Raw genomic sequence first — 12,803 nt, 5'->3', positions numbered from 1 at the left:
CCCTTTTGGTTTCTATGTGTGCACGTGCCTGTATTCATTCATCATGGCCTTCGTAGACTAGTGAAGCCTTTGCCACACATTTGATCTGGGCTGACGTACCTTCTCAAGTTCGAATGTCCACAGAAGTTTGTGAATATACACACTCAATTAGACCTGGAACACCTGTACGTTGTTATACCGTTAAGGCTGGGAAAACCTCTGTGTGTAGCTGTTGCTACAGTATATACGCAGTTTATAGCAATATTAATGTTTAAATACAAATGTATATTTTTTCATAAAATGTAGGTCAGGATTTAGAATGCATTTTTAGAATCGGCCTCAGGTCTAAATTGGGTTTTAAACCCTTTACTTACTAATACTTAGTTGATCGTATTCCCATGGGCTACACTAAATATCTTCGCCAAAAATAGCTGATCTACAAGCTCAGTCACAACGGGTTCCTGTGAAATTGTGAGTGTGTGTGTGTGTGTGTGTGAGTGTGTGTGTGTGTGTGTGTGTGTGTGTGTGTGTGTGTGTGTGTGTGTGTGTGCGTGCGTGCGTGCGTGCGTGCGTGCGTGCGTGCGTGCGTGCGTGCGTGCGTGCGTGCGTGCGTGCGTGTGTGTGTGTGTGTGTGTGTGTACATGCAAGATGTGTACTTGTACAGTATACACCACACATGACAAAGATACAATCAAATGAAATCTGAGTGGTCTCATATCAAGTAAACACATCAGGTAAGTTCACTGTGCTTCCTCCAGTGTGTACTCTAAGGTGACATGAATCTTATCAGGGGAGATCGAAGGTGACTGTGTGCGTGCGTGCGTGCGTGCCTGCATGTGTGTGTGTGTGTGTGTGTGTGTGTGTGTGTGTGTGTGTGTGTGTGAGTGTGAGTGTGTGCACTGTGGCCCCCTGACTTTCCTGCCGTGCAGAGATGCTAGCCGACAGCTGGAACAGATGGGCCTTCCCTGCCAATGTGGGTCTGGATTAAGCTTCATTTTGTACTTCAACAACTTGCCAATAGGCTACTATTGGTGTATATCATTCACATTGTACAGCACACCCAATTAAAGTGAAATAATGAGCGAGAGACAGAGACAATGAGGGATAGGAAGGGTGGCCAAAAGACAGGGGGCTCCTGTATCTCTTTAGTGATTACTGACAGTGGTCATGCAGAGGCGGTTACATTTGTGGGGTTTGGGCGGATTAGTGTTCTCAGTGGATTTGGCAGATCTGATGAAGTGCTGGGATCAGGCCATGACAGTAATTACACCTAGGGCTTAAAAACATTGTGTGATCGGACTGGAATCATAAAATAATGCATTGTGGTTTGCAGACTGTAGATTAAAATAGCATGATGGTAATCTATACAGTATATATTTTTCTGACTGTTGTGGTTAATGTGGTATTTTTTGTTTAGCCAATTCACAATGTGTGTGTCCTCAATAACGATAGAATCTGGATATCCGGATCTGATATCTGGAATCTGGATATGAGAACATTTTTTGAAGGTTTGAAATCATGCAATTTGCTATGGACTAACAATTTGCTGATGCTGAACTTGTGAAAAGTGATTAGTGAAAATTACCGTATTAGCATTTCTAGACACCATAATGCCCTCACAGATTATAGCTCAGATATCAAATAAAGGTTTTAATCACCTTTCCTTACATATATTTTACTGGTGATTCTATATCATGATGGGTATACCCATTTGGGATGCACTATGCTTGTTTTCAGGTGAAACTACTCCTTGTTGTCATTGTATCAACTTGTTGGACTGAAACCTTATATCTACAGAGTTCAACTTTTAATGTTTAATGTTTTAATCATCATCCATGTTATAATAAAGAAAGAAAAAACAACTCTTGCCACTGAGTGCGATCCATCCTCCAATGAATACATGCTGATCTAAAGGGACACCGCACAAGTCGAGTCAGAGCGCGGTGGTAACCAAAAAGTCTATTTAATGTTTTAATCATAATGTCCTAATATTCCATCATACGGTGTTGCACAAAAGTATGCTGAAAATAACCGATCTAAAAGCTTCACTACATTGCGTTGTCAGCTTGTAGATCAGCTATTTTCATTATTTTTGAAGAATTTGGGAAGCGAAAGCTAAAGTAAAGTGTCTTTGAGTATTTATAAATATTTAACCAATGAAAATATCAACAAGAGCTAAAAAGTAGCAAACATTGGAAAACAGACTCCAACAGTTTTGGACATACAAGGGTTTCAAACTTAGCCAAGCGCCTGCTAGACTCTGTCTGCCATTGCTACTAACACAAGGCAGCAGATGGGTCTAGCAGCACCCAAGTCATGAGGGAACCAACCAGGGCCCGTGTTTGTCAGTTCCAGTGTTTGTATCGTTCCACTTTGGTTGTTACCTTTGTATTTTTACTCAGGTAAGTTTTGAATTCCAGATATTTACTTGTAAAAGAGTATTTCTACATATTGCAGTATTGATAGCCTACTTTAGCTTTCAGTAGGACTACTTTTTCCACCACTGAAGCTTTATGAGATTCATAAACATGTATGTCATTTGTGTGTGTGTGTGTGTGTGTGTGTGTGTGTGTGTGTGTGTGTGTGTGTGTGTGTGTGTGTGTGTTTTGTCCTTTCCACCGCTAGATGTCCCCAGTGTTCCTAACATGAGAAGAATGAGAAATTATTTTGTTTTTGTCACGTGACCGGAAGTTACCCGTTGGAAGTCCAGTGAGGGAGAGAGCGTCGTTATTTACGTCCGCTGGGCTGTCATGTAACTTTAAACTCTGCTTATTAAATTAGAAAAAAACACATTCTGGAAGGATTTACTTTGTTCTCTCTGTGAATAAACGACGCGGATATTGCTCGCCTGTCTTTTCGCTTTACTGTCAGCTCCGTGACGCTGCTGTCTTTCTTTCGGTTTGGGACAGTTGACATTAGCTAACTGTTAGCCTGGGATCACAACCTTGTCCTGTCGTCTGCCTTGTTTTGTTCCCCAGTGTTTTTGTTGTCTGGTGCTACAGACAGCCTTCTGTAACAATCGACTTTTACCTTTAGGACGTCCTGGTTTTTAGTCCTAGTGTCGATTCTGACGGTCGGACAGAGCGACTGTCTGACCTCGATCCTGCCATGCAGCTGAGGAGATGACCAGTACATTCCTCTGGACATGACATGATGGACAGTACAAATCGTCGGGCTTCAGCTTGAACAGGGACTCCAGATGTCTTGGTCCAAATGTCCCTGAGGAATTTCAGCGGTCGTCCTCACTTGCAGTGAGTCTACTACACAATATAAGGTCGAATTATTGTACAAGAGAATAAGTCAATTTGGTTACAGATAGTGGGAGAGTTCACAAGCCCAGATAGTTGCTGGATGAGATACTGTCTGTACTTGAGTCAAAATATATACTCAACTACAAGCTCTGTGAAATGTGCTCTTAGTTGTTTGCACGATTTTAAGTCAAGTCAATGTTTGAGACGTTTTGAAGGGGAAAACATTTCTGGGGCATAGGTCATTCTTTCCTGTCACACTTTTTTGCCATTGAATACTTGATTAACACAAATTGTTAAAAGGATAATACACAAATCTCATAAAGGATCTTGTTTCCATTATGGTTCTGTGTATTCAGTTCATTACTGTCCAATCCAACAAGATAGAGATTGAGAAACGGTCCTGTGATTCTTTTGCATTCTGAATATTGTAGGTTCATTGTTTTGGTTTCTCTCTATACTAGACGCAGAATAAACTCCACCGTTGGTGGAGGCTGGTGGATGTCAAACCTGAGAACCTTCGGCGCCCAAGATTTCCTCCCACAAGTTTATCTTTGAGCCTCTCCCCACTCCCCCTCCTCCTTGAGTCCTCGCCATGTTAGAGGGACTTGTCGCCTGGGTACTTAACACATACCTGGGGAAATATGTCAGCAACCTAAATACAGACCAGCTCTCCATCGCCCTCCTTAAAGGTAAATACAATATGCATGTGTGTTGTGGTGTTGTCATCTTGTGTTTGATGATATCTGCCTTGGATGAGATGTGTGGAAGATGCATTGGAGTGCATTTGCATACCGTACATACCAATATGTTATTTTGGATACTCATAACAATAACATGATGCTGCAAGTTATTGCATGTATTTGTCATATTTGTAACAACCTGGATTTTAACCGCGGCCTCCCGCAAGGGGCAACCAAAGATCATATTGCTCATCCAGAAGGAATGAGCTCCTGGCCAAATATCCTGCTACACAGACTTGCCATGAAACACTATTGTGACATTTTAGACTTTTCACACTAAGCTGCCTACAGTTTTCATGATGAGACTTCATACACGGTGTTCATTACAGGGTGTACAAAAACAGTTAATATCTACTGAGTAGGCCTACAGCTACACACACTTTAGGATTGTCTACTCTACACTCTGCAAAAGCCTTGAATAGTATGTGTTGAACTGTAACAGTATCAATATATAATGGGATATTTTAAACAGCAATAGCTTGTTTTCCAGCTTTCAAAAGCTGAACCAGTATTTAAAATGTACAGTAGTGGAGTGAAAGCCATAAGTATCCAAGTATACTTATGTATCCAACCAATTAATCGGTGAAGTTGGTTGAACTATCCAGGTGCTGAAATGTTTTCATTTTGTTTAAAAGGAGGCCAGATATCAAGGTGTTTCACTGTGTTAAATGCAGGTCTTGATGAATGAATTTACAATCAATGGAGATACATACTGTACATAATGCCCCATACAAGAATTTCAGTGAATGGAATAATAGAGTTATGTTTCAGAATGTTGTATTTATGGGGAAATCATGAAGCTAGTCGCTCGTTCAGTAAGTTTCTTGCTCTTTCTCAGGGGCGGTGGAGCTGGAGAATCTCCCTCTGAGGAAGGATGCTCTGAGAGAGTTTGATCTTCCCTTTGAAGTCAAAGCAGGTGAGTAATTCTCAAAAGAAACAGAGTTTTGATTGAGCCACACACGATACATAACAACTATTATTCAAGATTAGGGGAAGGGGATACAACCTTGTAGAACAGAATAGAATAGAGTACTAGCCGTATTGTCTGAATACATTCTCGGGTTTCATTTGTAGTCCTACACCGGCCGTGTTGAGGACCAACACAGGTGTTCTGATTGGCGTAAAACATTAGTTCTTCTATGACAATCACATTGAAACACCCGTGTTGGTCCTCAACATGGCCGTGTAGGACTACAAATGAAGCCTTGTATTTTATGTAATTTTAATGATATTTTAGGTGAAGTGGATAAGTCATTTGGATACAAGCCAAGGATAGAAAACAAAATCTCTGGGGTTGTTTCTCCCATCACTTCTTGTTGTCTTCTCTCTGCTCGGCACTGGCGGACAGTAATAAAGTACATTTACATTTTGGGGGGAAATGTCCAAATCTTAATACAGCAATGCATTGATATTAAAACAAACACATTTGAATACTTGAGTGTTCAAGCACAAATTTCATTTAACAATTTTCACTTAGTAATATTTGACCAGGAGTATGCTTTCACTCAAGTACTGGAGTTTAGTACTTTGTCCACCACTGCTGCTCAGCAGTCATCTCACGAGCCTGTCAGTCTATTCAAGAAATGCTAGCAAATGGAATCTGGATTTTCTTGCCTGGTAACTGTGGTCGAATATCTTAAGGCTGGAAAGACACACCTAGTCTTGCATGACTGCAATCACTCTAGTTATGTACAGTATGTACAGTACATTGTATATTGCCACAGTTGCCAGCTATCTGGTTTTGCATGCTGCTGCTCAACAATTTGTTTACATGCATATTTCAATACAGGCATTGCACAGAATGTTTGTGTAGTTCTCTTTCTTCCATTGTTGCTGACTTGTGCCATTGGTAGGGCAGGGCAATTTCTAACTTTTGCATAAATTCTATTTAATGAATGGTTAAAAAAATGTAAAGTTAAAATAGCAGATCTAAATCTAAAAGCTCACAATGCATTGCGAAGTGCTATTCTGTCCATGTGCAATTTTAGGTTTGTTTTTTACGCCACCATTGTACAACGAATCAAATCTAATAGATCCGCTATACAGGGTTAAGTGGTTACTTTATTAGATCCAGTATTTACATATGTTTGCTAATTTCACCATTTCTCAACAGATGAATTCATACAGATGAAATGAATGGAAACGATTATGGCAATTATACAAAATAATTACTATTATTGTAAGATAATAACAATTATCTCAAATAATTTGGTGCCCAGCGGCTATTTGCCTGAAGGCTACTATTTGGAAATATACAGTAATAACGGTATGTAATAATCGTCACAGGTTCTTGTGATTATTAATTCAACGTAATTGTCTGTATTAGAATGCATGTCATTCAACATTAGGAATGTACCGCCTCCTTCATTTGCTATCTTAATGAACTATTCTCATCCATCCTTTATCTTGCCGCCCCAGCTGTGGAATGTGACCTGTGTTGAACTTGACACAAGCATGCTCCTTCTATGTGTACTGGGGCTATTTGGGCAGAACCAGACAACCGTGCTCTTGAGATTGCGTCTCCTTTTCTGGTAGACTTTATAAAGGGCAATATGGTTCCACATCCATCACCCTATTATGGTCTTAACACATCTGTCTGAACGCTAGCGCTCATATTCTGGGGCGAACATATGTTATACTCTGTCGGTCTCGGTGTGCGATACCATCGCGCGATGGAGCATAAATTAGGCGTTACCCTGACACGAATAATAATCTCTATCCTAGTGCCTAAACATAAATCTCGTTGGGGTGAAAAAAGTGTGTGCCTCATTCTTCAACAAAAAATGTTCTAAAATGGAGTGCTAAGTTCATAAAAATGGCAATAGAAAACATGTGGAAGCATCTTATCCAAATGCTGAAGCAGAGAACTATAAATCATAAAAAACTGAAATCTTTCAGCTCGTCAGATGATCATATTCTTATAATCATATTGTGATTCTTATTCCAGTTAATTGTGATTGCAAAATATATTTAGATTTATGCATTATATATGATTTATCACATATAGACCTGTTGCCACTTACGTTGTTATACCTTTCAAACCAGGAGACACCTCTGTGTCTCATTAGTATTTGCTATGAAGTATTTGAACGTTTTTCAGAAACCTTAGGTTTTTGAAGGCGTTTTTAGAATCGGTCTAAAAGGGTTATATATATTATAAGTCTCTCTGGATTAAGAGTGCCTGAAATGCCTGAATTGTAAAGTGTTATCTATACTTATCACCCTAGCGGTCAATAGCATAATGCTTAGAATTTGCTGGATTTAATTAGATTTCTTTGATACTTTATTAGTAGATTCTCCACAGCACAAGATCAAAGATGATTATGTTCAGGATGGTCTCTTTAATGTGATTTCAGTTGTGTTTTTTCAGTCGATCCCCTTTATCTGATATGGTCCAATGTTGTTGTTGGTGGTCAACAGGCTTCATTGGGAAGATCACACTCCAGATCCCTTTCTACAGGCCCCACAGTGACCCCTGGGTCATCTCCATGTCACAGCTCAACCTGATCATCGGCCCAGCCCTGGTCCATGAGTACGATGAAGACACAGAGAGGGAGGAGGAGAGAGAACGCAAGAAACGCCTCCTCAAGGCGCTGGAGGATAGATGGAAAGTGGGTTTACAGTACATAACCACTTGAAACCCCAGCATCGATATTCTGGGGCAAACATTGCCCAAAAATAACAGATCTACATCTCAGTATGTGTCGCATCGTGACACGCTGTGAGCTTGTAGATCTGCTATTTTTGGCAAAGAGATTTGGTGGAGAGGGGGAAAAAAGAGTCAATTCAGGTCCAGTTTACTAAGAATAGAGGATTTAAGTCGTTAGAAATGTGCTTGTTTGTTTTTGAAAGTACCTTGTAAAAGCTGTAACAGTGGAGAGACTGACAACTAGAGCAAATGTGTTTGTTATGTCTTTCCCAGAGTGAATGTGAACAGAAGGGCGAGTCCTACTGGTACTCCGCCACTGCCTCTGTGGTCACCAGGATCGTAGAAAACATTGAGGTAAGCTGTCTGATGGGAGCAAGAGGGGGCACGGTGCAAACTGCAAACAGAAACCTCCTTTTAACCTCATAACCTACAGTATGGTACAAATCGGCGATATGACTTCAAATCAATATCACGGTTATTTCTCTGTGATTATTTCAAAATTTTGCCTTAATTATGATTGATGAAACATTTTTTATTGCGAAAATAGCAGATCTACAAGCTCACAATGCGCTGTGAGCTTGTAGATCAGCTTAAAAAACAAAACAAAAAAAGTTGCCCAGCCCTACTGATGGCTGTGTGTACCAGGAGTACAGTGGCAGTTGTCCATACCCTCCCCAGACCAACAGTTGGGATTGGTACTTTGCCTAATTTTGGGAGTAAATTTGTCAAAGTTCCAACAACTGTTGGTTTGGGCAGGGTGTACTGTAGACAACCGCATGCCTAAATGGATAGAACAAAAAGGAGAGATTCACTAAGCGCTACACGTATGATCAATAAATCATTGTGTTACATTTGCTTGGAACTTAAATTTTGTTGTCTGTCTTGTCACTGTAGCTGAAAATCCAGGGTGTACACCTGCGATTTGAAGATGACTTTTCTAATCCAGAAAAACCATATTCCTTCGGTGTGTGCATCAACAATGTAGCAGCTCAGAATTCCTCCAAAGAACCAGTAAGTAAGATATAAAAGCTCAAGTAAGGTACTGTATTTGCTGCTTAAAATTGATAAAAAATCTTGTAATCTTTGATTTGCTTTGCAATTCCTTTTATTATATGCATGAATTGGTCACCTTGGCTCACCTATGTGTTGTGTAGTTCATAAATATTAATTACGATTATATTACTAACATATTGACTTTTAAATATGTTAGTCAATGAAGAGTGTTCTCCACTGTCAGTTGGAGAGTGTTTAGATATCTGGACTCCATAGCGTTATACCTGAGGAGGTTACTGTTAAAGTTTGTTCTGGTATATTTTAACCATATCAGATGTTCTCTGAGAGAACTACACAATACACATACAGTAACTTTCAAAATAAAAGAGAGATTTTATGAATGAAGGCTTCAAACTGTTTTAATTGTTTTAATCACTTTCAACCTCAACCCTTATAAATATATATTTGTTGTTTGTTGTAGAGGTTAGAAAAACTGGATATTTCCTTGCGAGCCATTAAAAAAGCTACATTACACCTAACAAAGCCTAACCCAGCTAATAAATGTTGTCCTACTGGCAGGCCCAGAAGCTCTTCAGGCAGAAACAGCTGGAGATTTCAGATTTCAGCGTTTACTGGGATACAGAGTGTGAAATGCTGGGAAAACTTCCTGCGAATCAGATCCAGGTCAGTCACCGATGGGGAGATTTAATAATATCACTGTTGTAAAAACACAATGGGCTCTATTTTATTTTGATTGTCTTAAGTACCAGCTCTTATGCCTTAATTTAAAGGCCTGTCAAAGGTCCTGTTCAACTACAAAATGACGTCACTCGAATCTTCTGAAAAGCATTACCCTGAATTAGAGTTCGGAAAGCTGCACATCGGAATGTCGGAACTCTCCGACAAAAAGTTTCGTAGTCGGAGACAGTATGGACAGGCCTTTAAGTTAAGGCATAAGAACATTTTACATCATATGATGCATCATGCTGCATCATATGATGTAAAATGCATCACTAGTAGTCATGCTGAAATACTAAAATATCTCAAAACACAGATTGAACACAAAAAATAACTCAGGATTGTGTTGATCGTGTCCCAAACAACAATAAAATAAGATCTGGTTGTCCCAGAGGTGAAGTGGGCCTTTAAGACAATCAAAATACAGCCCAATATCTTAAAACTCAAACACAGAAGCTGTCTGAGGGAATCCCTGACTCCATCATCTCGCATAGCCAGATGATGGGTAAACTGGGTGGATACAATTCAGAAATGTTAAAACATACTGAATTGCAGAACCAATGCGAAGAATTTAGGGCGGTCTTTGAAGTTCATGCTGGGATGGTATCAGGATTAGTTTTCAGTTTTCGATCTGATTCACATACTGAACTCCTCTTTCATCATTTCCTGGTTGCGCAGGACGCCATGACCAAATGCATGCAGACTCGTGAGCACCAGTACATCTTTGAACCTGTGTGCGCCTCGGTATTGCTGAGAAGAAATGCGTCCAAAGAACCACTGAGGTCCCGCCACACCCCACGAATTGAAGCCCAAGTTCAACTGGAACCCATGTCCTTACGTCTGTCACAGGTTTGCACCAACTCACCTATAGTGACCTTGTGTCTCCTATGGTGTTTCTGAGTTATTCATTACCATAAGTTTCACCTGCACTGCTGCCTTGTTTGTTGTCAGATCCAGTACCAGCAGATCATGGCTTTCCTCAAAGAGCTTGACCGTAGGGAGAGAGAGATGCACTACCGCCAGTGGAGACCCAAAGTTCCTGTTATTGGGAAGTATGTTCACACATACCATTGGATTTATCTAATTTAAGGCTATTACCATGGAAGAAAAATGACTTAAGTATCTTTAAAATAACTTCGTAAAAAATACAATTTTTGGACTTGCTTTTCTCTCTTGTGTCGATTTTTATTATTTTTTATTTTAAGAGAAGATTTCTTTGTTTGTTAAAAACAGTAGTTAGCAACCCTTCTACAGTAAGTGAAATTCCACCCCGAAGGAAATTACCAGTTCATAATATAACGGGTGTCAGGGGACACATTCACTGCTCAATGATCTACTGAATATGAATAATAGCCTGTTGTGTTGTTGTGTGTCCTTACAGTTGCCGTCAGTGGTGGCTGTTCGCTATCCAGGCCAACTTATATGAGATCAGGGAGCTGCGTCGGAGGGGGAGCTGGTCCTTTGTCCTGCAGCGAGCACGGGACAATCTGCTCTACACCAACCTCTACTTCCAGAGGCTGACAGGAACGCCCCTCAGCCCAGATGAGGAGGTAACACTTTAACCACCCATGTACTAGTGTTTCTCATTGTGGGCTCCGGGGACCCTCAGGGATCCTTGAGAGATTTCCAGGGGGTCCCCAGCAGAATTACTTAAAGCTCCTATGACACGGCCCTAAATTATCATGTATGATACAGTATGTCACGCGGTCTCTCTGGAAACAGTTTGAAACGGCGCGTGGCGTATGTATGACTGGTTTGTCCTTGCGAAAATGTATTTTATATATAAATCTGTGTATATAGAATATATATTTCCACACAAATCTGTTTGTTTATGCTTATTTATTGAAATGGCGAAAACACTAAAATTAGTCCTCTCTGGGTCTCTGGCGAAAGGGCAGACTTGACTGGGATAGGGAGAAATGTGTTAATGAGTTAACCGCAGTCGGGTTAACTCAGCCGTGGCAGAGCACCGTTAACCAGAGTAAACACGGCTGTGGCCGGGTTAGGCAGAAGATGTGTTAATTGAATGTCCATGTACATTGTCTTTGTCATACAGTTTGACCTGGAGAGAGTGGAGGATGAGCAAACGTTGGAGGAACTACAGATTCTAAGGGAACTGGTCCACGACCGCTTCCGAAAGGAAGAAGAGATCGCAGAGGCAAGCTAAGATGATTTACAGTACACAGATGATTGGCATTAGAAACCCAGCCAGTAGCCATCAGGATCTTTGTGGCCCCATAAAATACCGTGTTCGGCTTCGCTCATGTCAGACAAAACCCTTATGCATTATGTTCAGATGGATGACATCCAGATGTATATGCCTCACTTATGTTACTGTTTTATCTGTGGTGTTGTCTGTTTTCTCTCCTCACTGTTTTTTTGTTCTCCTTTCATAGAGTGTGCGCGAGCCTGTTAGCACCCCTCAGAACTGTCTAGTACCCAGCAGCGCTATCCCCAAGAGCGCCAGCTCTGGGATGATCCAGTACCTGCAGTCCTGGTTCCCTGGTTGGGGAGGCTGGTATGGAGACAGCCAGGTCCCAGAGGAACTCCTACCAAGCCCTAGTTCCTGGGATATTTTGGGTGAGAAACACACTGATACGCTGAGGCATGCCCTAATCTACAAGCTCACAATTTGACACGTTGCGAGCTTGTAGATTGTTTGTTATAATGACATGGCCAGATTAGGGACGCCAGGTTGAAAAGTGGTTAACGTAGCGCTAACAATGAATATGAAAATGTTTAAAGGAATGTTACAGTGCTGCTTTAACTAAATGTTTTTTTCCCCATTTTAGTTATACTAAACTACTGTAATAACCCTGTTCCTCACGCCAGCAGAGACAGAGGACCTGTTTGACCCTCTGGAGGACTCTCAGACCCTGAACACGTTCACCAGAAGAGACCACCTGTTTGCTCGCATGGAGTTTCTGCTGGAGAAGGGCAGTGTGACTCTGTTCCAGCAGGACAGGAGAGGGGACACCCTGAGCGAAAGTGGGGTCATCCAGCTGGAATTCTCAGGTATTATGTGAGCACTTAATTGAAGGAACTGTTTTCCTTTCTTGGTTGATTCATATTATTATTCTGATGGTGTGTTTGGAAAAATGTCATATGAAACAAAATGTCTAAGAGAACCAAATGAGAGAGGAAACATAACACATATAAAATGTTTGCATAAATAGAGTGCACTATGTTAACACTTATGTTGCTATGATTTTTTCTCTTCAATGTCCCACGTTGCCATGGTTACCATAGACTTCCATGTAATTGCGCAATTGTGTAAAAAGTGCACGCCCATGCCTAGATGATGCACCACGTGTGTTCACACTGTTCACAGCTTTCAAACAAAAAAATCCGCTTGGAAATCCGTTCAGGCATTCATGATTTATCAGCCATTATGTTTTCTTCAGATGTAAACAAACATGGCTGCCATGTTTGAAAGAATGGGTTGGTATGGGG

The 12,803-nt window shown here is 40.8% G+C and overlaps 1 protein-coding gene across 2 annotated transcripts in view; it reads left to right on the top strand.

Annotated features, from left to right (window-relative positions):
• Window positions 1–2,706: 2,706 nt before the first annotated feature.
• vps13d (vacuolar protein sorting 13 homolog D) overlaps window positions 2,707–12,803 on the top strand; it is a 59,643-nt gene continuing 49,546 nt past the window's right edge. For both annotated transcript variants that reach the window (XM_080733220.1, XM_080733219.1), the window contains exons 1-13: window positions 2,707–3,230; window positions 3,692–3,919; window positions 4,809–4,886; window positions 7,391–7,581; window positions 7,893–7,973; window positions 8,514–8,630; window positions 9,192–9,296; window positions 10,029–10,199; window positions 10,302–10,402; window positions 10,732–10,900; window positions 11,407–11,508; window positions 11,747–11,930; window positions 12,183–12,365. In XM_080733220.1, coding sequence (XP_080589346.1) covers window positions 3,823–3,919; window positions 4,809–4,886; window positions 7,391–7,581; window positions 7,893–7,973; window positions 8,514–8,630; window positions 9,192–9,296; window positions 10,029–10,199; window positions 10,302–10,402; window positions 10,732–10,900; window positions 11,407–11,508; window positions 11,747–11,930; window positions 12,183–12,365 — 1,579 coding nt within the window. In that variant the 5' untranslated portion in view covers window positions 2,707–3,230; window positions 3,692–3,822. The remainder of the gene's footprint in view (window positions 3,231–3,691; window positions 3,920–4,808; window positions 4,887–7,390; window positions 7,582–7,892; window positions 7,974–8,513; window positions 8,631–9,191; window positions 9,297–10,028; window positions 10,200–10,301; window positions 10,403–10,731; window positions 10,901–11,406; window positions 11,509–11,746; window positions 11,931–12,182; window positions 12,366–12,803) is intronic.

Source organism: Nannobrachium achirus (assembly GCF_963921795.1).
Source record: "Nannobrachium achirus genome assembly, chromosome: 9".
Taxonomy (NCBI): domain Eukaryota; kingdom Metazoa; phylum Chordata; class Actinopteri; order Myctophiformes; family Myctophidae; genus Nannobrachium; species Nannobrachium achirus.
Note: the sequence above shows the minus strand (reverse complement) of the source record. Positions and strands in the feature narration are given on the sequence as shown.